Source organism: Callorhinus ursinus, unplaced genomic scaffold (assembly GCF_003265705.2).
Source record: "Callorhinus ursinus isolate GAN/ISIS: 27379988/994484 unplaced genomic scaffold, GSC_fseal_2.0 scaffold71, whole genome shotgun sequence".
Classification (NCBI taxonomy): Eukaryota; Metazoa; Chordata; class Mammalia; order Carnivora; family Otariidae; genus Callorhinus; species Callorhinus ursinus.
In genome coordinates, this window is record NW_027397133.1 from 4,268,369 (window position 1) to 4,295,785 (window position 27,417).

A 27,417-nucleotide genomic window follows, 5' to 3' on the forward strand; every position below is an offset into this window, starting at 1 on the left:
ACGGGCGCGACGGGCGTAGAGGCTACAGGGCTTGTGCTGGCAGGCGGGCGACAGGTCTGGCCTGCCTGTCTGCAAGCCTTCCTCCTGGAAGTCTGCGACCTCTTTTGAACTATGGGGGACACACCGCCCGACCCCGAGCCCCGTCCCCAGCAGCCCTCAAGTCGGAGGAGTTCCCAGGTCTCCCAGCGGCGCAGTCGGGAACTCAGTCATCTCCCGCCCACCATCTCCGAGGAGGTGCCGCGGATAGCCTTTGACGACCGGGTCCTGCAGAGCGGCCAAGGGATCCTGGCGAGCCAGAACAACTTCCAGGACTGGTCATCAGGGCCCCTCCTGACCCAACAGGAGAACTTGACGATGTTCCAGGCTGAGGAAGACCAGTTGGGTGGTGTAGAGTACCCGTCCCTGAATATGGGCTTTCAGCCCCAACCTTATCTGGAAGAAGGCGGGATCCAGGCCGCCCGAAACACCAGCCTAATGCAGCAACTACAGCAGGGCCAAGGCAGCCTCTTCCAGCAACTGAACTCTGCCTACCTGGAGACCCAGCCCAACTTCTTGGGCCAGTTCAGCATGTACCAGGGAGAAGACCTACAGTTCAACCAGGGTGCCCCGCATGGGCCCTACATGAGGGATGACCCCGCCCTCCAGTACTCGCCCTCCGAGCTGGGCTTCATGCCCTTCAATGTGGAGGTGCCTGAGCCAGAGCCTCGGGAGTTGGCCGTACAGAACGCCAAGGCCTACCTGCTGCAGACCAGCGTCAGTTGCAGCCTCAGCCTGTGAGATGGGGCTCATGAGTGGGGAGGGGAGGGGGTGGGACCCAGGCAGGGAAAGGCCCCATCCAGCCAAGGCTCTGCCTCAGGCTCTGGGGTCTCTTCTGTCAGACGGGATCATCCCTCGCAGGTAACCAGTGCCTGCTGCAGGGGCATCTGACTCAGACTAGGAGTCAGGGGATGAAACTAATAATCTAATATTTAGTTTCCAAACGTCGTGCCACCATTCACACGTTAACATCTAGTTCTCATAGCTGAGATTAGCACACATACTGTCCCTGTTTTACAGAAGATGAAACAGAAATTAGGTCCTGTATCCAAGATGATAACAGCTAGGATGTGGCAGATGCATGTGATTTGGCTCCTGAGGCCCCATTCTCCACTAAACTTTTCTGCCTGGGGAAGGCACTTGCCAAGGCTGCTTAGCTGTAGTCAATACACTTCTCAGTCTCCATTACATCTTAGTGAAATTTACATTCTAATTGGGAGAATGGACAATAAATATAACAAGTGATAGGTGATGATAAGAGCTAAAGTGGAAAGTAAGGCAGGGTAAGTGGGGTTAAGGAGTACATGTTAAGTAGCATGAGGTCAAAGAAGGCCTCGGAGGAGGTAACATTTGATCAGGGACCTGAAGGAGATGAGGGAGAGCACCTTGGAGGTAACTGGAGGAACAGTGGTTCAGGTATAGGACACAGCACGTTTAAAGGCTTTAAGGCTTGCTGTGTCTGAGGAACAGCAAGGAGGCTGGTATGACTGGAACCAAGGGAGAAAGGGGGAGCAGGAGGAAACAAGGCTGGAAAAGTAATAGATCTTGCCAGAGTACAAAACTAACCCTATCCCTCCCATGTGCAGAGCTTGCCATGGCTCCCCAGTGCCCTCAGGAGTCAGTTCATGCTTCTCACAACAGCAGTTCAGCCCCTACTGGCTCTCCAAACTTCATCTCTAGTCAGCTGCTGATCCAGGATCCTAGAGTCTAGTCAAAATTCACCTCTGACTCTTCCCACCCTCAGGAACTTCAAGGTCCCCTATTGAAAAACCGAAACCAAAGTCTGAACTCTCCTTACCCTTCCCAATTCAGTGATGGCTCTCCAGCACACCCCAGACTGCCACCAAACGGTTTCCGTCCAGCAGAGGGTTAGACATACATGCTTTGAAATTAGACCAATCTGGTTTCAAATCCTGGCTGTGCAACCACTGTGTGACCTCATGCCCTCAACTCTTCTAAGCCTCTGTTTCCTCATCTGGAGAGTAGGGATCATCATTGTTCCTCAGATGTGTGATTGTGGTTGAGAATCCAGCACTGGTCCCAAGTGCCCAGCATAGTCCCGGGCTTAGGTGCAAAGAAGCCATTACAATACTGTCATCACCCTGCCTCCTCTCTCCCCACAACCCCTCTCCCCTCTTCCACCCAGCCACTCTGACTTCTTCAGTGTTCCTCCAACATGCCAGGCGCACCCTCAGCTCAAGGCCTCTGCACATCATTCCCGATCACATCACCTGCACACCACAGCAGTTTCCCTCCTTCCTTTCCAATCCTTTTTACCTTTCCTTTCTTTTTCATGTCAGATTGCATTGGCTGGGACCTCCAGTGCAGTGTTAAATACAAGCTGTGAAAGCAGGCATCCTCGTTACCAGCCTCATAGGGAAAAATTTTCAGTCTTTCACCATCATGTTTGGAGTGTGCTGTAGGTTACTTGTGGATCCCCTTTATATGATTATAAAAATTTACCTTCTATTCCTAGTTCTCTGTTTTTTTTTTTTTTTTTAAGTCATAAATGGCTGTTGAATGTTATCAACTTCTCTGCACCGGTTGAGATTATCTTAAATATATATCTATATCTATCTATCTATCTATCTATCTATCTATTAAGATTTATTTGTTTTAGAGAGCATGCACAAGTGGGGGGGTTAAGGGAGAGAATCCCAGACAGACTCCCCGCTGAGAGGGAATCCTGATGTGGGGCTCAATCTCATGACACTTGAGATCATGATCTGGGCTGAAATCATGAGTCAGACACTTAACTGACTGAGCCACCCTGGGCCTTTTTTAACATATTAACATGAGTTATATTTTTTCTATTTTTCTAATATCAGCCCAGTCCTGTTATTTGCCCAATTTAATCATGGTGTATCGTCTTTTTGAGAGCAACTTTTTGCTGGGTGCCATTTGCTAATACTTAGCTTAGGATTTCAGCATCTATATTTCTTTTCTTTTTTTTAGATTTTTATTTATTTAGAGGCGCCTGGGTGGCTCAGCCGTTGAGTGTCTGCCTTTGGCTCTGGTCATGATCCCAGCGTCCTGTGATCAAGCCCCACATCAGGCTCCCTGCTCCACGGGAAGACTGCTTCTCCCTCTCCCGCTCCCCCTGCCTGTGTTCCCTTTCTCGCTATGTCTCTCTGTGTCAAATAAATAAAAAATCTTTTAAAAAAAAGATTTGTATTTACTTGAGGGAGAGCCAGAGAGAAGGCACAAGCAGGGGGAGCAGCAGAGGGAGAGGGAGAAGCAGGCTCCCTGCTGAGCAGGGAGCCCCACATGGGGCTCGAACCCAAGACCCTGGGATCATGACCTGCCTGAGCTGAAGGCAGACGTTTAACTGGCTGAGCCACCCAGGCGCCCCTGCAGCATCTGTATTTCTAAGCAGGCATCGTCTAATCCAATCCTGCTAATCTAGTTCTAAGATTGGCATGGAATGTTCCTGTCTCCTAGTTTCCTTGAGCTTTGTTAACATTCTGTTAGACTCATGAAATGTCTCAGAGCCTACCCACCAGTTGTTCCCTCTGACTGAAACACCCCCAATATCTGTATGGTTTGCCTCACGTCATTCAGATCTCAGCTTAAATGTGCCCCTTGGTGTGACCTTCCCTGGCCTCCCTATTTAAAATCGGAAGTCATCTCCTATCCCTGGCATTCCCAGTCCCCATTCCCTGCTTTCTCTTCATAGAAAGACACACTATATATTTTTGCCTATTTGGTTGATGCCTGTCTCCATCATCAGAATGTCCGCTCCACCAGGGCAGGGACATTTTCTCTTCTCTACGGGGTCCCCAGCGCCAGGTACAGGGCCGGGCACACAACAGTGAGCTCACTGAGCTGAGCGAGTGATGTCTCCCACCTCCCACTCCCTCCCGCGGGAGGCAGGTATGAGCACCTGGTGAACCTGCTGACCAAGATCCTGAACCAGCGGCCCGAGGACCCTTTGTCCCTGCTGGAGTCGCTGAACCGCACCACACAATGGGAGTGGTTCCACCCCAGGCTGGACACCATGCGGGACGACCCTGAGATGGAGCCCACCTACGAGACGGCGGACAGGCAGAAGGGGCTATTTCTTCGGAGCGGCGCCGCAGGCGAGGGCGAGCAGGAGATGGAGGAGGAGGTGGTGAGTGAGCCGGTGGGAGGGGCGCGAGGCGGGGCCGGCAATGGCCGGGGCTTCGGCACCGCCTGTGCTTCTGTCCGGAAGTGAGGGAACGCACGGTGTGACCCAGAAACACAAACGATTTCAGTTTCGTGTGCGCACCGAGCCGAGGGGACCAGGACCAGGTCACAGAGGGCTTTGAATGCCCGGCCAAGGGGCTTGGGCTTTCTCCTGAGGCGCCTGGAAAGCCCTGAAGTGTTTGAAGCAGAAGAAGGGCTAGTGGGCTCTGCTTTTTAGAAAGCAGAACTCCTGTGGAGGTGGAGACTGGTCTCTCTTACCATCCTTGACTCCTTCCTCCCGAAAATAATTCTGCTTTGCAGACGTTTTCTGTGAAACCCATTGCCTCCTGGAGTCTCTCAACGCTGAAGGGCCCACTAATTCCCGGACTCAGTCTCCCCTTTTATTAAGTTGAGACCCTCTAAGAACTCTTCCACTCTTGGCCCCTTAACATTTCACTATCCTCAGAACATTTAATTCCACGATTGTTTCCAGAATTGGACAACGGCGGAAAATTCAGGCAAAGTGTTCTTTCACTCGTTCAAGAAACATTTGTTGAGGAGTTTTTATGATCATTCTGACACCTCCTAGGCCCCTGCTAAGAGCTTGGAGAGCTCTCGTTTCATCCCTAAAACAACCCTGCAAGTCGAGTGCTACTTATTCCTATTTATAGAGCAAAGACGCAGGCTCAGAGGGCAGGAAGGTGGGAAGAACCAGGGACTGGACTAAGAAAGTAGGGCCATGATCTCCAAAGCCCGTGCTATATACAACCTTTGATCTATCTGCAGATGCTGTTGCTCTGTGCTCACTTCTATCTATGCTTCTGAGACTCCAGGATTCTGGCGTTAGTGGGGTGGGATGGTGAGAGAATGGGGGAAAGGACAATCTGACAAAGGAATGAACCCTTGGGTGAGCAAAGCGCAGGTGGAAATCCCAAGCCTTGGGCACGAAGTTCCACCCGGGAATAGGGTTTTGAATTTCAGATCCAGTTTCTCCTCAGGAGGCCCCAACCACTTGGAACTGCACCCCTCCTTCCCTACCCCCAGGTCTTACCCACATCTAACGCAAGTCCCCGAAGGCCCCGCCTCCTTAGAGCGCTTTGCTCCTAGAGGCCCCGCCCCTTAGAACACCGCGGCACTTGAGGCTCCGCCCCCCTGGAAATCAGTCTGTGGGGAAGCTCCGCCTCTTCAAACGCCTGGTCCCTGAAGGCCCCACCCCCTTAAGTACTTGGAGCTGGGATTTTTTTTTTTTTTTTAATTTATTTGACTGAGACAGAGCGAGAGAGGGAACACAAGCAGGGGGAGTGGGAGAGGGAGAAGCAGGCTCCCCGTGGCAGGGAGCCCGATGTGGGGGCTCGATCCCAGGACCCCGGGACCACTACCCGATGGGAAGGCAGACGCTTGAGGACTGAGCCATCCAGGCTCCCCTGGAGCTGGGATTCTTTTTTTTTTTTTTTTTTTTGCCTGTCACAATAAAGTTTATTATGAAAACAGGCTGGTGTGGGGACAAGGGAACAGACAAGTACATTTAGGTTGGGTGGCTCAGGTGAAGTAGTGCGGCTTCTTCACATTGATGCCATACTCGCTGAAGGCAGGGGTCAAGTCCTCCATGGTTAGAGTGTACTTGCGGTCCTTGCTCTTGTTTCGGGAGCTGCCAGAAGCTGTGCCCTTCATTTTGCAGTGCTGTAGGGCATCGTTGGCAATATCTGAGATGAATTTCTGGGCAGCTAAAGAGATGAGCCGAATTATGCGTGGGTCCGAGGCCTCAAAGCCAGCACGGTTCAGGTAGTAACCAGTCACTGCGTCTGGGATCGTAGGCGTGTAATCCTCCAGCTGCATCAGGAAATCCACCAGAGGCGTGCTGGACACCACCGGCTTCACGTCTCCGTTGGCCGCGCTCGGCAGTACATAAACCCCGTTAGACATGGCCCCCTCCGGGGACGCCGCGCCCCACGCCGACACCGGAGCCGCCCCACGCCGCTCGGCCGGCTCCCCGGCCCGCGCCGCCACGGGTCCCGTGCCCCCTGCCGCAGCTCCAGCCCCAGGTCCCCCGGCTGTCCCCGCGGGGCTGGTCTTATTCTCCGCAGCGGTGCCGCCGGGCAATGCTGCGGGGGCCGAGACCGCGGGCGCCGGGCCCGGGGCCGAGGCGGCGGAGCCCGGCGCCGCCTCGGGGTCCGCGCCGGAGCCGCTGCCTGGAGCTGGGATTCTTAATGGGAGGTCAGCAAAAGGGCAAAGTTGTGGGCGTTTGTGGCCTGTGCATGTCTCGAGACTTAAAGAAATCCGTGATTCAGCTTTTTGTATTTATTTTTCTGACAGGAGATGGGGCTCTCATTTCCCTTTTTCTAGTTCTTCTAAGTCGCTAGCCATGGTCCCCAACGGCCTTTGTGGAAAAATGCATGCTTTCCTTACGCCTTCCTTTGAAATGCCATCTCTATGAATTATTTACACCTGTATGGACTCGACCTGTTTGTGGATTCTCTATTCTTCACCTTCGCTCTGTGGATGGCTTTCTGCTTTAGCACTCTCCTGCCTGCTGTGTACAGCCGCTGCATAGCAGGTTTGGCTATTTGATAGCATAAGGCTCCCCGGCACTGGGCCTCTGTTTCATAACAGAGGCTGACTATTCTTGCATTTGTAAGTCCAGACTAACTCGGGGCGCACTCAGAAGGCAGACGCTTAACGACTGAGCCACCCAGGTGCCCCAATAATACCTTTTAAAAATAATTTCAGACTAACTTTAGTATTACTGCATCACATCCCCAAAACTAACACTTTACTATACTTGTTGAACGGCATAGATCACATGAAGGCAGGAAATAGATGATGTTGCAGGATTGGCAGACAAGTATGTAAAACAATATAGAAGTTTTTCTCACACCTGATATTCAGGTGCAAGCAGTCCACAGCTGACAAGGTGGCTCCCCCAGGAAGGGGCATTGAGGGCTGTCTTCTCCCCCATTCCCAACCACCCTCCCTGTTTCTACACCAGGAGAACAATTTTCAGCATCATAGAAGCCTGGGTATAAATCCCATCTCTGGCCAATGCAGTAAGGCTTGCTTTTGGCTGCAAATGCTTAATTAAAGTGGACCAAGCATTTCAGCAAAACGTGTAATTGCTTCACTTGGCCAAGAGTGGGCAGAGCACAAGCAGAGTGGCATATATCTCTCAAATAGATAAATAATCTTTTAAAAAAATAAATAAATCTTTGGGGTGCCTGGGTGGCTCAGTCGTTAGGTGTCTGCCTTTGGCTCAGGTCATATAAACAAACAAACAAACAAAATTGGGAGTAAAAGTTTCCCAGAAGCCCCTCAGAAGACCTCTGTTTGCATCTTCTTGGCCAGGTTGAGTCACACCACCATCCCTGGCTGCAAGGAAGGTGGGAAAGTGACCTTGGAGCAACGGAGAAGGGGTTTGAGGTTGGTGCTGGCTCAGTGAGCTGACAGGACTGACTGCCCCTTTCTAAGCCAAGGGCAGAGATGTGGCTGGGCCCCCAGCAGAGCTGGTATTCAAGGATCCCAGTGCCCATCCTTCACCTCTGCCCCTCCCTCCTCCGGGCCTCCTGCACCTCACAGCATACAGCTGCCCCGTAGCTCCTGAACTCACTTTTTAAAACTTCCATCCAGTTGCCACTAGGAAATCATTTCTCCCAGACCATAGTTGGGATCTTCCTGGAAACAGAGGAAGAAAAGGAGAAAGATTCTGGCCAGAGAATCTGGGTTCAAACCCAGTGATACCAAAGGAGTAATTTCTGGGCAGGGGGATGCTTAGCTGTACCTTTTCCCTGACGCAGTCACACATTACAGGTGGCGGGTGGGGGAGGGGGAGGGAGAGAAGCAGAGCCTGATCTGTCATTTTAGGTCAGTTTTCCACTCTTGCTCCAATCAACAGGGCCAGGATGGAGCCATAATCATTTAAACATGGTTAGTGAGGGCGCTTCATTGCCATGTGGTTGGGCGTGAGGAGGGGATTCCCAGAAAGAGGGTGATGGCCACTGGCTCATGGGCCAGCCACACACCCCCAGGAGAGTTTCCTACACTCATTCCTTTATCTTCCTTGTCGCCAGCAAGGTGTCTTAGAATTAAGTTTCATTCAGCCCTCCCTGACGCGCTGGTGTCCACATCAAGCTTTTGCATCATGTTTATGCGCGAGGGAAAGTGCCAGAACGTTGGGGTGTGCCACATCGAGCTGAGATAACAAACAGCACAGAAATCTCAGTGGCTTCAAAGGACACAGTTTATTTCTCGCTCACAGCGCCCGCCCATCCAGAGTTGGCCAGAGGGTTTTGCTCATCAGCTGCTTGGGAACGCAGGGTGCTAAGGGTTGCACTGTGCCACAGGCTTCCACCTTTGCAGAGGAGGGGAAAGAGAGCATAGCAAACCCCACATTGGTTCTTACAGCTCCTGCCTGGCTCTGACATGTGTCCCTGCCACTGCTGTTTCAAGTAGTCGGAGCAAGTGACACAGCCCCCCCACCAAGTGCAATGGGGGTGGGGGTGGGAGCATATCCTTCCTCTCTGGGGAGGGACTTCAAACACTTGCCGACAATAGTATGCCTACGTCCAGCAGGCCTAGGAAGAAGATGCAGTAAAGTGTTCATCTTTACACTATTCACAAATGGAGCTTTTACAAAAAATGAGAATGCAGTATATAAGCCTTCAGGAGAAACCTCAGGACACTCGTCACCAAATCTTTCGCAGCAACTGGTGTGACTGAAGCATCATCATCATCATATTTACACCAACTATCTGTTATGGGTTGAATTGTGTCCTCCAAAAATTCTAATGCAGGGTGAAGTATCCCTCACCCAAGGGCTTCAGAATGGGACCTTATTTGGAAGTAGGGCCACTGCAGATGTAATTAGTTACGATGGGGTCACTCTGGAATAGGGTGAGCCCCTAGTTCAACAGGACTAGTGTCCTTATAAAAGGTTACGCATGGACACAAAGTCTCAATCTGCCGTGTGGCTCCCACACTTAACCTGTTTCACCTTCAGCCACACACTTAAGGTGCACCCATATTCGTTTCTTATTGCTGCTCTAACAAACTTAGTGGCTTAGGACAACATAACGTTTCACCTTACAGTTCCGGAGGTCAGAAGTCTGCTTCATATTGGGTCTCGCCAAGGCTAAAGTCAAGGTCAGCAGGGTTACCCTACTAATGGAGGCTCTTGAAGAGAAACCATCTCCTAGCCTTTTCCAGCTTCTAGAAGCAGCACACATTCCTTCCTCCTGGGTCCTCCTCCAGCTTCAAAGCCAGCAGCACAGCACCTTCAATCTCTGACTCTGATTTCTGCTTCTATCATCACATCCTCTCTGACCCTCCCATCGTCCTCTTTCGCTTATCAAGACCCTTGTGTTTATGCTGGGCCAACCCAGATCATCCAGGATGATGTCCCTATCTCAGGATCCTTAATTAATTTTTTTAAAGATTTTATTTATTTATTTGACAGAGAGAGAGATAGCGAGAGAGGGAACACAAGCAGGGGGAGTGGGAGAGGGAGAAGCAGGCTTCCCGCTGAGCAGGGAGCCCGACGTGGGTCTCAATCCCAGGACCCTGGGATCATGACCTGAGCCGAAGGCAGACGCTTAACGACTGAGCCACCCAGGCACCCCTCAGGATCCTTAATTTAATCACACCTGCAAGTCATGTTTGCCATGTAAGATAACATAGTCACAGGTCCAGGGATTGGGACCTGGACAACTTTGGGGAAGTCATTATTCTACCTACCATACCTATCCCCTCTCTCCATTCTGGTTTCAAATTCTGGCAAGAGAGCATGTGGTCTCCCTGGCTTGGGCAATGTGTTTTCCTGGACCAGTCAGGTTGGCCAAGGGCAGGTCAAGGGCTGATCTCATGTGTTTTGTTCTCCGATATATCTCAGAGCCTGCCCTAGCCTGGGACTGGCACCCACTGAGTCTTTATTTTTTTTAAAGATTTAATTTATTTCTTTTAGTGAGAGAGAGAGAGAGAGAGCACCTGGGGTGAGGAGCAGAGGGAGAGGCACAAACAGACTCTGAGCTGAGCCTGACGTGGGGCTGGATCCCAGGACCCGGAGACCGTGACCTGAGCCGACACCAAGAGTCAGATGTTCAACTGACTAAGCCACCCAGGCAGTCCTCCCACTGGGTCCTTAATAAAGATTTCTGAACTGACTAAATGAAAAAATATTGGGTTCAGCCTTGTGGCCATGTGGTTGTGGGGGTGGCTGGGCCCAAACCTCACTGTATTCTAGTCCCAGCCCTCGACTTGCTTGTTCTCACTCTCTTTCTGACCCCGCCCCCTGTATCTCTGTCCTCCCCCACTGTCTCCCTGAACAAAGCAGATGGTGAAGGAAGAGGCAGTGAGGGCAAGACTTATCACCTCCATCCTCCAACATCATTGATTCCTGGGCTCAAGACCTGCCTCTTCCCTTAATTTGCTATATGATCTGGGGTATCTGTTAGGGGTGCATTTGGCTGCAAGCAACAGAAACCATGCTAAAAGTGGCCTCTTTATCCCATAGAACAAGAAGGCCAGGGAGGTAAGGCAGCTCAGTGATGCCACTGGGGACAGGCAGTTTCCACCTTTTAGCTCTGCCATCATTAGGGTAGGGGACTTTGTCTCCTGTGTGTTGCCTCATGGTCCCAAAATAGCTGCTGTGCCTCCAGATCGCACACCCCATTCCAGGCAGAAAGAAGAGGGAAGGATGAAGGAGCAATGGATTTTCTCCTAGTAGTTTGCTGCTGCTGCTGCTGCTGTTGTTGTTTTGCCTTTTCTTTTCCTATAAGGGACATCCTCCCCAAGGATTTGCCCCTACATCTCACTGACCAGCAGTGGTCACATGAGCAGCTGGGTTACTTCTCTGGATTTTAGAAGAGTCAGGCTAGGGAGCAGGGCTTCAGCCTTCTTCCCTCTGCCCTCCACCCCACCCTCTGCAGGCTGAGACAGCAGTACCCAACGTCATGGAGACGGCCTTCTATTTCGAACAGGCTGGCGTGGCCCTGAGCTCAGACGAGAGTTTCCGCATCTTCATGGCCCTGAAGCAGCTGGTGGAGCAACAGCCCATCCACACCTGCCGCTTCTGGGGCAAGGTCCTGGGGCTGAGCCGCAGCTACCTGGTGGCTGAGGTGGAGTTCCGGGAGGGGGAGGAGGAAGGGGAGGAGGAGGAGGTGGAGGAGCCGATGGAGGGCGGCGAGGGTCTGGACGCGCACGCTGAGGAGGAGGGCGAGGAGGACGAGGAGAAGGTCACCGACGTTATCCCCAAGCCCATGTGGAAGCCACCACCCGTCATCCCCAAGGAGGAGAGCCGCTCGGGCACCAACAAGTATCTGTATTTCGTGTGCAACGAGCCGGGCCGGCCGTGGACACGGCTGCCGCACGTCACGCCCATCCAGATCGTGCAGGCGCGCAAGATCAAGAAGTTCTTCACGGGCTACCTGGACGCGCCGGTCATCAGCTTCCCGCCCTTCCCGGGCAACGAGGCCAGCTACCTGCGGGCCCAGATCGCCCGCATCTCGGCCGCCACGCACATCAGCCCGCTAGGCTTCTACCAGTTCGGTGAGGAGGAGGGTGATGAGGAGGAAGGCGGCGCGGGGCGCGACTCCTACGAGGAGAACCCCGACTTTGAGGGCATCCCGGTGCTCGAGCTGGTGGACTCTATGGCCAACTGGGTGCATCATACGCAGCACATCCTGCCGCAGGTGAGGCCCGGGGCCTCCAGCCTCCCCGCCCCCGCACACCCCCACCCCACCCCACCCCCGCCGTGGCAGAACCAGGGGACTCTGGAGCGCTGCCCTCTGCCAAACGGGGTGCTCAATAATGTGCACTCCTGCGTTGTTTCATTCGCTGGGCCGATGTCGGCTGCCGGTGGCCCTGTCAGAAAACTTCCGGGGGCCAGATGCATCTTGGTGGCCTTTTTTGGTGGCATTTTTCAGATTTATTTATTTATTTATTTATTTATTTATTTATTTTATTTGAGAGAGAGAGAGAGAGAAAGCATGAGGGGGGGAGGGTCAGAGGGAGAAGCAGACTCCCTGCTGAGCAAGGAGCCCGATGTGGGACTCGATCCCGGGACTCCAGGATCATGACCTGAGCCGAAGGCAGTCGCTTAACCAACTGAGCCACCCAGGCGCCCTGTTCTTCAGATTTTAAAAAGGTGACCTGGCGCACATACCAGATATCATGCAGTACTTCAAGCCAGGGGGCTGGGGCTGCAGCTGCCCTCCAAGACTTTATTTCTGCTGCAAAACTGAATAGCCTCTCATTAGTTCAGGTCAGGCGCAAGAAAGCAACTTTTGGTTTTCACAGCTTTTCAGGTTTGGGAATTGTGGATAAGAGACTGAGGACCTGCCTTTCTTGAATGCCCGATGTGTTGGGCTTTATATTTAATCTCACTCGTTCAAGTTAACACCTGCTGTATGCTAGGAATTTTTACTCATTCATTCATTCATTCAACAAGCTTTTATTGACCCCGGCAACGTTATTGAATCCAAATAACTCCTTTTGAGATTGTTACAACGGTCATTCCCGTTTCATAGTTGAGGCAACTGAAGTTGGCTCTATGCTGTGCACTTCAGTTCATTCATTCAACAAACACGTATCAGCCCTCCAGTGCCTCATGGAACCCAACAGCAGTCCAATGAGAGAGACCCCTATGACACCGCCATTCCATAGATGAGCCAACAGAGGATCATATGGGCTGCTGAATGTCAGCTCTACAGGGCAGAGATTTGGGGGGGCTCTTTTCTCAAGGATGTATCCCCAGCACCTACCTGTATATAGTAGGCGCTCATTAAGTATAAGATGAATGAATGAATAATACACAGATGGGAGCCACACAGCTAGGGGGTGGCAGGAGTCTCCACCTCACCACTACAGCTCTCACATCCCGCCCTCCCTTCCCTGACCTGTGTGACTAACCCTGTCCTCCTGCCCATCCCTGAGTCCCTGAGGACAGGGCCAGTGCCCAGTGTCCTTCCTGGCCTTTCACCTCCTCCCAGCGTGCAGGCCAAGCTCTGTCCGCCAGGGGTGCCGACTGACCTTCCCCCCGCCCCCAGGGCCGCTGCACTTGGGTGAACCCTTTGCAGAAGACGGAAGAGGAAGAAGAGCTGGGGGAGGAGGAAGAGAAAGCAGATGAGGGGTTAGAGGACATGGAGCAGGAGGTCGGGCCCCCACTGCTGACCCCGCTCTCAGAAGATGCAGGTAACCATCCTCTTCACCGTCTCAACCTCACACACGCCAGCCCGCGGGAGCACGTGGGGCCTGGGGAGGAAGTGGGAGGGACAGCAAGACTGCAGGGGGCGTGGCTCTCAGCCTCAGTCGTTCTCTCCTCTATACCATGGGCCTGGCGACAGCGCCTCCCTCGTGGGGTTATGGGGACGTGTCCGTCTTGTGAGCTGTGCCAGGCACCTGGCAAGGTCCCGGATTGTGGGGGGGGGGGGGATGATCATTCGAGTCCCATGTGGGTTTGGGGAGAGAGAGAGAGTTAAGCCTTTCCACAAAGGAGGCAGGACCCGAGCTGGATTTTTGGAAGCCTGGATAGGAATTTCCTGAAGTCAGAGCCTCAGGCACCTGGAGGAGGGGGAAAGGAGAGGGTGGGAGTGGGTGAGAGGACAGAGCCCGAATGTGAACCCAGATTTCCAGGAGCCCAGGGCCTGACCCGTGCCCTCTGCACCCTGGTCTAAACCAATGGCCAACCTGGAAGGGAGGTCACAGCAGCTCCTGCAAGGCAGATGTGATAAGGATACCCACTTCTTGGGTGTGGTCACTGAGGCTCAGACAGATGCGGTGGCTCCCTGGGGCCACACAGCGAGAAAGTGATCTGGAGCCAGCCGCATGTCCCTTCATGCCCCTCCCTGTCCTCCCCCTTTGTTCTCTCCCCTCTTTCTGTCCCCCTTCCAGGGGGCTGTGCAGGGCTGCGGGGAGCTCTGACCTCCCTGGTGCTCTCCACTCCCCTGCAGAAATCATGCACATGTCACCGTGGACAGCCCACCTGTCCTGCAGCCTCTGCCCGCAGTACTCCGTGGCCGTCATGCGTTCCAATCTTTGGCCAGGGGCCTACGCCTACGCCAGTGGCAAGTAGGTCTTCTTCTAGTCCCTTCCAGCAGAGAAAGCCCCTACAACTCCTTCATGCCAAGGGCAGGGGGCAGGATGGAGATCGGAAGGACCCCCTTCCGGAAGCCGCCAGGGCTGACCTCCACACTCAGTTCCAGGAATTCCACTAGGGCTAAAATGAAAAATCCCGGACAAAGAGCGTGAGCCCCTCAGATAAGAGAATGGAGGATCAGAGAGGGGAAGGAACCGACTCAGGGTCACACAGCATATGCAGGATTCAAACTTGGATCTCTGGCCTCCTGGCCCAGGCCTCTCGGCTATATGGGTCACAGAGCCAGACAGGACTCAGGAGTCCACCTTGAGGTGACCCTGACAGGGGCAGAGTCTTGTGTCTGGGGGACATAACTCCTTCCCCTGGAAGGCAGAAGTCTTCCCCACCAGGATCCCCCACCAGTTGCTCCAAAAGATCTGTGGGCTGAAGTCACTCGTGCATCCTCCCACCCGCAGCTACACACTCACTGAGATGCTCGCTACACACTCACTGAGATGCTCGCTACACACTCACTGCACACTGACAGTCCCTTAGTCTCTCCCACCAGGCACATCCCAGCCTTTCTGCTTAGCCACTTAGGGAGTGCCCTCGGCCACCATGGGGTGGGCACACTTACCCACTCTGTCCACCAGATGGCATGATAAGTTTTCATAGATTTTTTTTTCCTTTTCCATCTCCATGATAAACCTATACTGTGTTGGATCCCGTGATGAGATGTCATGTAATCTTGATACCTTAACTACATTCTTGGCAATTTTTTTCCCCTCCAGAAACAGAGAAGAGTCTCACTTGCTTGCTTTTGCCAACCCCCTTCCTCTGGCCACACCCTAATTTGCCAACATCTTTCTTTTCTTTTTTCTTTTTTTGACTCTTTTTTAAAAGATTTTATTTATTTATTAGAGAGAGAGAGAGAGAGAGAGCATGACAGAGAGAGAAAGGGAGAGAGCAGGAACAGGGGCAGGGGGAGAGAGAGAAACAGACTCCCCGTGGAGCAGGGAGCCCAAGGCGGGGCTCGATCCCAGGACTCTGGGATCATGATCTGAGCTGGAGGCAGACGCTTAACTGACTGAGCCTCCCAGGTGACCCTGAGTTGTTTTTTTTTTTTTTGGCAGAGAGAGGGAACACAAGCAGGGGCAGTGAGAGAGGGAGAAGCAAGCTTCCCGCTGAGCAGGGAGCCCGATGTGCGGCTTGATTCCAGGACCCTGCAACCATGACCCGAGCCAAAAGCAGATGCCCAACAACTGAGCCACCCAGGCGCCCCAAGATTTTATTTTTAAGTGATCTCAACACCCAACACAGGGCTCGAACTCACAACCGAAAGTCACACGCTCCATCAGCTGAGCCTGTCAGGTGCCCTGCCAACATCTTTCTGAAAGCAAAAGATCCAGATTTGGAGTTCCACTCATCCACGCATCCGCCACTCAATCGTCCATCCCTCCAGTCATCCATGTTTTTTCCATTTTTTTTTTCTTTGCCAGCTGTATGCTAGGTCCCAGGCCCTTTATTGAAAAGGCAATGTGGCTCCTGCCCCTGAGAGCAGGCAGAGGAAGCACAGACGTTAATGGTATAGCACCCCGCCCGCCAGCCAAAAAATACCCTGTTACAAACTAAGTACCACTAGGGACAGACAATGCAGGGACCAATTACAGCTCCAAAGTCTCGTCTTAAGGGGATCAAAGTAGGATTCCTGGGGAGAGCAACCTTGACGTGAAATCTCTGGGGAAGGAGAGAAGTAACGGGGAAAGCAGTGGAGGACATTCTAGACCAGAGCCTCCGAGACCGTGAGTGCACACGACCCCAGGGATCTGGTTGAAGAGCAGGTTCTGGTGGCACGGGAGTGGGGTTGGGGCCTGAGAGTCTGTCTTCCCAGCAAGCTCAACCTCCCGGGACAGGCTTCCAAGGAGGCAGTATATTTTAAGGCTCCAAGGAAGACCTGGTGGAAAACAATTGTCCTAGGAACAGCAAGGCTGTGATAAAGGGCAAAGCCACAGAGTCCCCATGGCCAATTCTCCATCCATCTCTCTCCCTCACCCCGACTCCTCTCTGCCTCTCGCCCTGTCTCCCAGTCCCCCTCCTTTGCCCCCATTTCCTCCTCTAGTTAAAATTCTGGGAACAGGTGGACTGACAGGGCTTGGCTCCAACCAGTTACATTCTTGTTTATTATCAGTGTCCTCCTTCTAGAATGTAGGCATCACTACAGGGATTCTTGCTTAAGGTGTTCACTGCTGGGTCCCCACATCTAGACCAGCTCTGTCCAACACAAATAAAATACAAGCCACCTGTGTCATTTTAAACTTTTTTTTTTAACTTTAAAAAATTTTTTATTTTTTTTTAATTTTCTAGTACTAGCCACGCCGAAGAGTGGAAACAGGCAAAATTCATTTTAATAATATATTTTACTTCACCTTAAATATCCTAAATGTTATCATTACAATGTGAAAGCAATAATGTAAAAATTAAGAAACTATTTTACATTCTTTTATTTTCATACCATGTCTTCAGAATCTGGTGTGAAGTTGACACTTAAAGCACGCATTCCATTTGGAAGCTACCTTGTCATCAGAAGTACTTGACCTGTACTCAGATTTCACAACATTTACAGTTGAGAAAGTAGATTCATGGACCCAAGTTGTCCCAGACATGCTTAGACATTTTCCAGTAACCGAACTGAGTATCAGTTTTATTGCTTAAATTTAAATTCATTACAATGAAATAAAATCCATTCAGACAACAGCAGAACACACATTCTCCTCAAGTGTGCATGGAACAGCCTCTAGGACCAGACCATATGCTAGGCCATGAAACAAGTCTTGATAAATGTACCCAGATATTGATGGTGTAAAATATGTTCTCTGGCCATACTGGAATGAAATTAGAGATCAGGGATGCCTGGGTGGCTCAGTTGGTTAAGCATCTGCCTTTGGCTCAGGTCATGATCCCAGGGGCCTGAGATCAAGTCCTATTTCAGGCTCCCTGCAGGGAGCCTGCTTCTCCCTCTGCCTGCCGCTCCCCCTGCTTGTGCTCTCTCTCTCTCTCTCTCTCTCTGACAAATAAATAGATAAATAAAACCTTAAAAAAAAAGGAAATTAGAAATAAAAGAAAAACAAAAACAGAAGGAATATGGGAGAATTTCACAGATATGTAGAAATTACCACACTCCTAAATAACCAGGGGGCTGAAGAAGAAATTGCAGGTGAAATTAGAAAATCAAATACAATTAGAAACTCAGCTGTTTGGTCACACTCATTGGCCACCTGTCGAGTGCTCTGTGGTTCCACGTGCTGTTGCAGCTCTAGACACACGTGGCACTTAGGAGACAGATGCTCCATAACGACTGAAGAACACACAAACAGAGAAACCCCCTGGGCACATGTCACGCCAGCACGCACCACTCTGCAGTCGTGCTGGGCCCAAGCTGGGTCTCACCTTCAATGAAAGCCCAGGCTGGGGCCTTCGGGGAGGATTTCCCAGTATCTCTCCGCCTTTCCAGGAAGTTTGAGAACATCTACATTGGCTGGGGCCACAAGTACAGTCCCGAGAACTTCAACCCCCCTCTGCCAGCCCCCATTCAGCACGAGTACCCCAGCAGCCCGGAAGTCATGGAAATGACTGACCCCACAGTGGAGGAGGAGCAGGCCCTCAAGGCAGCCCAGGAGCAGGCCCTGGCAGCCTCGGAGGAAGAGGAGGAAGATGAGGAGGAAGATGAGGATGAGGACCTGGAGGACTGAAGGGGGCCCCCTAGCCCCCTCCCCCAAGCAGGTAGATAGCAGCTTTTCCCTTATGCATAGTGAGTGATGGGTTGTTTTGTTCACAGCTGGTTTGCCTGGAGGGCGGGGTAGAAGAGGAAGGTAACTGCTCTAAATAAAATTTCCCCATGGCATCATGGCCTAGCTCCTCATTCGATTGTTGACGCGGCCTCCAAGTCAGGGCTGTTGGGCTCTGCTGGGAACAGACATTGGCCGGCATAGTCTCTCCTATCCTGTCATTTATTCCTTCAGCAAACAACTATTGAAGTGCCTTCTGTCAGCCCAGCTCTGCTTTCCTGGGGCTCACACTCTACAGGAGAGACAAGACAGTGACAACCCAGATGGGGGAGCCCGGAGGACGGATAGAGCTCCTGAACTGACTCTTAAAGGGTCAAGAACAGGGTGGGGAGGAGCATTCCAAGCAGAGGAGTGCAAAGACCCAAGGGCAAGAGAGCATTGTGATGAGGTAGTTTCCTGAATCCCCACGTTAGGGACATGGTGTGAGGAGTGAGTGGTGAGAGATGAGGCTGGAAAGAGAGACTGGCAGGAGCAGAGCACTCAGGGCTTTACTTTGCCATGAGAGCAGTAGGGTCCAGGGGAGCAGAGACAAAGCTGATGCTGAGAGGGCCCGAGCCAAGAGAGGAGGACTTTGGACCAGCGCTATGCAGAGAGAGGGACTGGAAAAGAGGACTTCACATGACAGAACGCAAAAAACGTGTGAACTGGAAGCAGGGGGTGAAGGGAGACCATGCAGATCTAGGGAGACCCTGAGGTCTGCAGCCTGGGTGACTGGGGGAATGGCAGTGCGAGCTCTAAGATGGGGACACAGGAGAGGAGCAGGATTTGGAGGAAGATGTCAGTTTCATTGCAGGACTTGTCGAGTGTAAGATGCCTCTGGGACATTCCGGTGAGAAATCTGAGAGACCACTGAGAATGGGTTTAAGAAGGTCTGCGATGGGGGCAGGGTGGCTTCAGCGGAAGTGAGGGGCACTGGCTATCAGCGGGGGCTCATGGGATCAGCAAACGCTTTTGGATTACTAGTGGATCACTGGGACACTGAGGGGCATTGTGGGGATCAATGAAATTTTGGAATCAGAGGAGGGTGTTGGAGGACCAAGTGAGGTTGTTGAAGATAGTGAAGTCATGGAGATACATATTGGAGGTTGGTGGGAAATGTGGAAATGTTTAGGGTTAACGTTAATCGGTAGTGGGTCGGATGAAGTCCTTGGAATTCTATGGAGACGCAGGCGATCAGCGGGATCTGCGGGATCATCAAGGGTTGGAGAGGAGGGTCTGGAGATGCTGTCGCCAGTCAGGGATTTTAAGACGTCAGTGGGAAACACTGGAGGTCCGGAAGGTGTATGTTGGAAGTCTAAGGCGGCACTAGAATCACTGGGGTCATCTGTGACGTGATGGGGAAGGCCGGGTTATGAACCAGGCCTTCCCTTGAGGGTCCCTCCGTTGCTAGGCAAACGGTTCCCAGGGCGCCGTTGCTAGCTAGGGATTTGTGCTTTTCCATGACCCCGCCCATCTCCCCCTGGGCCGCGCCCCGCAGCCAACCACACGTCGGTCGCGGGCACAAAGACCACGCCCACCTCTCGCCCCGCCCCCAGCCCCAGAACCGTTACCCGAGCGACGGCCGGAGCTCATCCCGCCTCCCGATCCTATTGCCAATCGAAGAGGCGTCGCCCGGGTGACCACCCCACCCCTTCCGGCGCGGGCCCGGGGCTTCCGGCAGGGGGCCCGGTGGCGGGCGGCGGTCCGGCAGCGGCGGGGCCCGGGCTGGGCGGGCGGGCGCCCAAGATGGCGGCGGGCGGCGCGGAGGGCGGCTCGGGCCCCGGCGCCGCCATGGGGGACTGCGCGGAAATCAAGTCGCAGTTCCGCACCCGCGAGGGCTTCTACAAGCTGCTTCCTGGCGATGGCGCCGCTCGCAGGTCGGGGCCGGCTTCCGCCCAGACCCCGGCGCCGCCCCAGCCGCCGCAGCCCCCGCCCGGCCCTGCCTCGTCCTCCGGCCCCGGCGCTGCGGGCTCCGCTCCGTCCCCGCCGCCCGCAGGCCCGGGTCCAGGGCCCGCGCTGCCCGCCGTGCGCCTCAGCCTCGTGCGCCTCGGGGAGCCCGACGGCGCCGGGGCCGGGGAACCGCCCGCCACGCCCGCGGGGCTGGGTGCCGGAGGAGACCGCGTCTGCTTCAACTTGGGCCGCGAGCTCTATTTCTACCCGGGCTGCTGCCGCCGCGGAAGCCAACGGGTGAGCGGCCTGCATCGTGATGGCCTCGGTGCTGGCAGAGAGGATAGGGCCCCCTGAGGGGATCCAGAAGTGATAGAAGGGTCCCCGAATGGATGTGGGCTTCTGAGATAGGCATCCTCGATGTGACGGCCATCCCAGGGGGAAGGGTACCCAGAGGTAATGCAGAATTCTAAAAGGTGGTGGGAGCCGGGGAAGCCCTCCGGGGTGCTGGCCATCCTAGAGGTGATGGAGAATCTTGAGGTCATGCGGGATCCCCAAGTTATGCGTGGGGGTTCTGGAGTGGTATTTTGGAAAGATTCTGAGATGCTATGGGACCCCCCGTGGTTCTGGGTGATAGGGAATCAGCCCGTGATGGAGAATCCTGAGGTGATGCAGGCTTGAAAGTGATGGAGAACCCAGGGGTGTTGCAATTCCGGAGGTGTTGCAGGGGGTTGGGGGGCTCTTGAGACTTTGGGAGCCCAGAGGCGAGGATAATTGTGGAATTGATGAGGAACTTAGGGGTGGTAGAGGTCCTGCAGGTATATGAAGTCTTAAGGAACGCTGGAGTTCTGGATCTCATAAGGGTCTTGGAGGGAATCTCTGAGCTGATGGGGAGCTGGAGGTGATAAGAGCCCAAAGGGGACATCCTCAGGTGTGATGGGTATTTCCAGAGCGATGTAGGTCGCAGAGGGAATGAGACCCTTGGGGGTTTGTGGTGGTCCCCAAAAGTGATGGAGATCCTGAGAGCCCAGAGGTGGTGAAGGACCAAAAATGTGGGGGACCATGAGGTTTAATGTGTCCACGAACTGTGATGGGGGTCCTGAGATTTAGGGACTCCAAAGTAAAGAGAATCCTGGGATGTTGGGTGTTAGAGTCCTGGGGATTTGGGTGACTCTGCGTTTTGGGGAGCTTGGAATATTGAGGTGCCAAGATCCAGGGGGAGTTGTTGAGTCTGTGGGCCAGGACTGGAAAGGAATTGGAGCTCAGGGACTGTGGGGACCCCAAGCCTTGATACTGTGGGCAAGGGTGTCCCTAAAGTTAGAGTTTTCAACTTTAACTTCAACAGGAGGCACCATGGTCTCCTGTAGGGTGGAGGAGGGGGCTTTTCCTTTACTGGGTCTGTGATTTGGGTCCCCCTTCCTGTCTGTGGTTGCCCACTCACCCATCCACCTACCCACTTCCCTTATGGATTTAACCCTGCTTCCTTTTAGTGGTTTCCCCCAACCTCAACACCCTCTTCCTTCCTCTCAGTGGTAGAAGCTTTTAACTCCTTTTCTCCCACTGCTCAAGTCCATTGACCTCAACAAGCCAATTGACAAGCGGATCTATAAGGGCACCCAGCCCACCTGCCATGACTTCAACCAGTTCACTGCTGCCACAGAGACCATCTCCCTGCTGGTGGGATTCTCAGCTGGCCAGGTGCAGTACCTGGATCTCATCAAGAAGGACACCAGCAAGCTGTTCAATGAAGAGGTGATTATGGGCCCCCGGGGCCTAGAACGGCTCCCCTTTCCCATTTACCACCCACACAGCGTTGCCATGAGACTGCAGCTGCCTGGGGACCAGTGGAGGCCTGAGAGGGGCAGGATACAGGAGAGACGGGATGGGCTGATAGATATATGGCATGGGTCACGGACAGCAGCTAGTGGGATATCAGCTAATAATGACAGCTGCACCTGCTGTGCTCAGGGCCTCTGGGCTGTTAGCCCTGTGCTGAACACTTTAGTCCTTGAGTTTTCCTCCATGGGTTAGGGATTGTGGTGTTCGTAAGACAGCCGAGGCTAGTCTCTAGTTGGGACTTGTTTGAAGCCAGAGCCCTTGATCTTCAAATTCTGGGCCCGTGAGCATTGGATTCAAGTCGTTGCTGCACCGTTGACTCACTATATGGTTTTGGGGAGATGACTGTCCTTCCTGAGCCTCAGTTTTACTTCTCTGCAAAATGGGATTCTCATCCCTGCCTCATGGGACCATTATTACGAAATCGTATGTGGAGATGGCTCAGTCCTGGCTAGACTTGGTGCCAAAGGAACATGCCAAGGAACGACCTCATCCATGGGTGGGGGCTGCTCTTGTCCTCTGGCTTTTTCTCCCTGTTCAGAGGAGGTGTTCCAAATATACAGAATGCATGAATGGCAGAAGGGAGTGAGGGTAACAACAGTGAATGGATTAAAAATGCACCAGCTCATCCATTCACAAAATACTTATTGAGCATTTGGTCTGTGCCAGGCGTTGTTCTAAGCACCAGGGATCTCACATATTAGTGAGCAAAACAGAGGGCCCTGCCTTTGTGGAGCCTTCATCTAGCTTGGGGAGCAGACAGTTATCAAATGAATTAAGGATGCTGTATGGCAGAAGGTGGGGAGCGCCACAGAGAAGAATCCAGCAGGGAAGGGGGATGGGGGATGTGGAGTGCGTGGTGAGGCTTAAATTAAATAGGCTTGGTCAGGAAAAGCCTCACTGAGGGGGGTGACATTGAAATAAACACTTGAAGGAGGCAAGAGAGTCACCAGGGGAGGAGGACATTCTGAGGAGAGGGAACGACGACGACAAAAGCCTGGAAGCAGGACAGCAGAAGGGTTGTGTGGCCAGAACAGCTCCTGAGGGGAGGGTGGGAGATGGGTCCTGAGAAACAACTGGGAGACGCCAGCCCCTGGAGGGTCTGGAGGGTCGTGGGAAAGACTTTGGCTTTCAGAGCCTTTCTCGACCAGGGTTCGTCTCAGCCAGAGAACACAGAGATGATGGGATTCTTTTTTAACTTCTCCCAAGAACGAGAAGCCACTTAGATGCCTGGGGAAGTTGATTCATTGTGTACGATGGGCGCCAGGGGGCTTCAGGGCTCCGTTCTCTCTGGAGCCCTGCTTGAGAAAGGCTGCCGTGGGGTTCATGGGGGAGACGAGTGTAGGTCCGGGGTATCAGCAAAAGGTTGGACATGAGCTGTGAGGGGGAAAGCAGAGGCACATGCGCAGCTGGCGGGACGCGGCGGTCCCTCGTGGGTCCGGGCACCTCCTGTGCGCACAGGTCTGTGCTCTGGGGCTAGACTGGTGAACCACACAAATAAGGATCCCTTCCCCAGGGGAGCTGATGTTCTGTGACTCGACCTCTTGCCTGAAGCCCGACGCGGTAAAGACAGAGGAGAGGGTTAGACCGATGAGGAGAGTTCTCTGAAAAGCAGGACTTTTCCCTTTGCCAAAGACGGGGACACCAAGGCTCCGTGGAGCTCCCTGTGGCTGCCTCACAGGCCGCCCTTCTTCCTTTGCGTTCCTGTGGTCCGGGGTCCAGCCCTTACCCTCAGTGGGGGGAGGGGGGAGCTCTCCGAGGAGGTCTGAGGGCCGTTTCGGGAAACCCGGGCTGGGGGGAGGTCGGCCAGGAGCCGACCGCCTTCCCCAACCCCCGCCATCTCTCCCGGCAGCGGCTGATCGACAAGACCAAGGTGACCTATCTGAAGTGGCTGCCTGAATCCGAGAGCCTGTTCCTGGCCTCGCACGCCAGCGGCCACCTGTATCTGTACAACGTCAGCCACCCGTGCGCCTCGGCCCCGCCCCAGTACAGCCTGCTGAAGCAGGGCGAGGGCTTCGCCGTCTACGCGGCCAAGAGCAAGGCGCCCCGCAACCCGCTGGCCAAGTGGGCGGTGGGCGAGGGGCCCCTCAACGAGTTTGCCTTCTCGCCCGACGGCCGGCACCTGGCCTGCGTCAGCCAGGACGGCTGCCTGCGCGTCTTCCACTTCGACTCCATGCTCCTGCGGGGGCTCATGAAGAGCTACTTTGGGGGCCTGCTGTGTGTGTGCTGGAGCCCTGACGGGCGCTATGTCGTGACGGGGGGCGAAGATGATCTGGTCACCGTGTGGTCCTTCACCGAGGGCCGTGTGGTGGCCCGAGGCCACGGCCACAAGTCCTGGGTCAACGCTGTAGCCTTTGACCCCTACACCACGAGGGCCGAGGAGGCGGCAGCGGCCAGTGGTGACACGGAGCGGAGCGGCGAGGAGGAGGAGGAGGAGGAGGAGGAAGAGGAGGAAGAGCCCGACGCGGGGGGCACAGGCTCGGGCGGGGGAGCCCCCCTCTCCCCGCTGCCCAAAGCCGGCCCCATCACCTACCGCTTCGGCTCGGCGGGCCAGGACACGCAGTTCTGCCTGTGGGACCTCACGGAAGACGTGCTTTACCCCCACCCGCCCCTGGCCCGCACCCGCACCCTCCCCGGCACGCCTGGCACCACGCCGCCCACCGCCAGCAGCTCTCGCGGGGGCGAACCCGGCCCCGGCCCCCTGCCCCGCTCACTGTCCCGCTCCAACAGCCTTCCGCACCCGGCCGGCAGTGGCAAGGCGGGCGGCGCGGGCGCCACGACTGAGCCGGGCACGCCGTTCAGCATCGGCCGCTTTGCCACGCTCACGCTGCAGGAGCGGCGGGACCGGGGGTCAGAGAAGGAGCACAAGCGCTACCACAGCCTCGGCAACATCAGCCGGGGCGGTGGCGGCGGCGGGGGCGGCGGGGGCGGGGGCGGCGGCGGGGACAAGCCCAGCGGCCCCGCCCCCCGCAGCCGGCTGGACCCAGCCAAGGTGCTGGGCACCGCGCTGTGCCCGCGCATCCACGAGGTGCCCCTGCTCGAGCCCCTGGTGTGCAAGAAGATCGCCCAGGAGCGGCTCACGGTCCTCCTCTTCCTGGAGGACTGTATCATCACTGCCTGCCAGGAGGGCCTCATCTGTACCTGGGCCCGGCCGGGCAAGGCGGTGAGTGGCCCCATGCCGGCCGACCCAGGGCCCAGGAGGAGGCGGGCATGGGCAGGAGGGTTTGTTGCAGTCATAGCCTTTAGCCCTGTGGGATGAGGGGAAGCCAGGGAAATCTTAGCATCCCAGAGCAAGACCTCTCAGATCTTAAGAGTACCAGGCTTCTAGAACTCTCCGTGGCAGCAGAGAGAGGGTTGGGTAGAAGAGACAGCCAGGAGTGGTGAGGACCATGGCCAGCTATCTGAAGGGCGGCCAGTGGGCCCAGCACAGCCGGGCCTTACCACTTGTCACTCGAAGCCAAGTCTGTGTTTCTATGGGACATACGATTTGTGAATTGTGAACCATTTGAACAATGTGGGTCAAATTCTGCGGGCAACACTGAGCCTGTGGGCCCGCCTTCCGGCCTGAATCTCAGACTCTGGAGCCCCAGCTCATGGAATCCCAGCTTGGGTTCTGGGGCTGCTCCCTGTGCGACCTTGGGCAAGTCACCACTCCTTGCTGACCTCCGTCACCTCTTAGGGAGCCTTGAAGGTGGGTGGTAGATGGATGTGTCCACCTCCTGGGGCAGCACTGGGGTTTCAGGAAGACCCCAGAAGGGGGGGAGCACAGGCCTGGCGCCTTCCATCTTTGGAGCTCTTGTCTCAGAGGGCTCAGCTTCACAGGGTTTGGGCTTGTGTGCCCAGGGTGCTAGGCCTGAGGCCTGTGGCTTGGTTCCCTCAAAGAGTGGTTTTAGAATTGTAGGGTCTTGAATCCTTAGAACTCCATGACACAGTCTCAGACGCAGGGTCGTTGGGATTTGGGGAGTCTGGCGAGTCCTGAAAGAGACCCCTCTATCTCCCTAGTTCACAGACGAGGAGGCCGAGGCCCAGACAGGGGAAGGAAGTTGGCCCAGGTCACCCAGCAAGTCAGTGGTAGAGGTAGGCTTGTCCCTGAGCTCTCCCCCCCCACCTGCCCAGTCAGGGCCCTGAGTTACCCCCCATCCTCTCCACCCCTACCCCCATCCTCTGCTCAGGACCACCCAAGCGCTTTAATTATTGTCCAAGAGTGCCGCCTGCGGGGCCAGGGAAGCTAGCGGAGCTGGGAGTTCCCGACCTAGAGCAGCGGCCTCTGTCTGGGGGGCTCTGGGGTGGACTGAATGGCAAGGCCAGGGTGGCAGCCGCCTTGGGGACTCCGGGCTGGCTCCCTCCCCACGGGACTGGTGGGAGCCCCAGGTGGTCTCTAACCCTCCTGTCTCCCCTCTCATCTTCCCCAGGGCATCTCCTCCCAGCCAGGCAACTCCCCGAGCGGCACAGTGGTGTGAAGCCATGGATGTCGGGGTTCCCCCCACAGTGTTCCCCGCCTCCTAGCCATAACCCTCCCGCTGACCTCACGGATCAACGTATTAACAAGACTAACCATGATGGATGGACTGCTCCAGTCCCTTGCCCTGCACAAATTTGGGGGTCAGGGTCCCCCAGACCGGCCCAGACACTTGGGGGGATGTAGTGGCCCGTGTGGCCTCAGCCTTGTCCCCACCCACTGCCAAGTACAATGACCCCTTCCTCTGAAACATCAGTGTTCACCTCATCCCTGTCCCCAGCATGTGACTGGTCACTCCTGGGGGAGAGACTCCCCGCCCACAAGCTCTGCAGTGTGCCCCTCCTCCTGTGGGCAGGGCTGGGGTGGCCCACCCCTCCCCTGGCCCCCACCCTGCCCTTGCTGTTGTTTGTGCTTTTGAAGAGTGTTAAATTATGGAAGCCCCTCGGGGCCCTCCCTGTCCCCCAGGACCTCTTATTTATACTAAAGTTCCCTGTTTTCACAGCGTCTCTGGTCCCGTCTGGGAGGTGTGGAGGGAGGGAGTGTGCGTGCACTTTAGCAGCAGCCCTAGAACCCAGCTATAACACCAAAGGAAGAGAGGCCCTGCCTGTCCCCCGACCTGGTGCCCTCCCTGCTCCGTTCTCATAGCCGGACGAGCTGAAGGCCAGAGGAGGGATTGACTCCGGGCACATAGCTGGTGGGTCACCCACGTGCCAGGCCTCCAGCCCTGAGCCCCCAGAACCCCCAACTCTGGAGGAGAGAGTGCCGCCGGGGCCTCCTTCCCAGTTTGAAAGTGCCCGAACTGTCCAGGTCAGATACGGGGCGGGGGGGGGGGGGGGGCCCCGGGGGGGCCCCCCGGCGGGCCCCGGGGGGGCCCGACGGGGGCGGGGGGGGGGGGGGGGGGGGGGGGGGGGGCTGCCCAGGTGGGTCCCTCAGGTAGCTCCTGAGGTGCCCAGAACGTGCCCCAAGGCTTGCCTCCCGCTGCCTCAGGCCTCCAGGCTCAGGGCACAGGCATCCAGAGCCAGCTGGAGATCATGGTGTCCTCCCAGAGCGCTGCCCACCCCTGCCGAGAATAACGAAAATCCCTCCTGGCCGGCTCTCTGGAGCTGCAGGGAGGGGTGTCTTCCCGCTCTGCCCTCCACCCCCCGAAATGTTTCTGTTTCTAATCCTAG

General features: G+C 55.0%; 2 protein-coding genes and 1 pseudogene across 4 annotated transcripts; 2 read left to right on the plus strand and 1 right to left on the minus strand.

The window, feature by feature from the left end:
- Positions 1-111: 111 nt before the first annotated feature.
- Positions 112-18,136, plus strand: RSPH6A (radial spoke head 6 homolog A). Of its 2 annotated transcripts, XM_025849586.2 has the most exons (6): positions 112-773; positions 3,910-4,147; positions 11,097-11,858; positions 13,215-13,359; positions 14,118-14,235; positions 17,754-18,136. In XM_025849586.2, the coding sequence occupies exons 1-6, from the start codon at positions 112-114 to the stop codon at positions 17,989-17,991; spliced, it is 2,163 nt and encodes a 720-aa protein (XP_025705371.2). In that variant the 3' UTR covers positions 17,992-18,136. The 2 variants fall into 2 exon arrangements, with proteins under 2 accessions (XP_025705371.2, XP_073742634.1); XM_073886533.1 differs by lacking the exon at positions 14,118-14,235.
- Positions 5,573-7,116, minus strand: LOC112807154 (transcription initiation factor TFIID subunit 10 pseudogene; annotated as a pseudogene).
- A 1,524-nt stretch (positions 18,137-19,660) lies between the features above and the next one.
- Positions 19,661-26,747, plus strand: DMWD (DM1 locus, WD repeat containing). Of its 2 annotated transcripts, XM_025849981.2 has the most exons (5): positions 19,661-20,253; positions 21,523-21,705; positions 23,642-24,952; positions 25,792-25,866; positions 26,202-26,747. In XM_025849981.2, the coding sequence occupies exons 1-5, from the start codon at positions 19,813-19,815 to the stop codon at positions 26,247-26,249; spliced, it is 2,058 nt and encodes a 685-aa protein (XP_025705766.1). In that variant the 5' UTR covers positions 19,661-19,812; the 3' UTR covers positions 26,250-26,747. The 2 variants fall into 2 exon arrangements, with proteins under 2 accessions (XP_025705766.1, XP_073742649.1); XM_073886548.1 differs by lacking the exon at positions 25,792-25,866 and having other exon boundaries at positions 19,663-20,253.
- Positions 26,748-27,417: the final 670 nt, after the last annotated feature.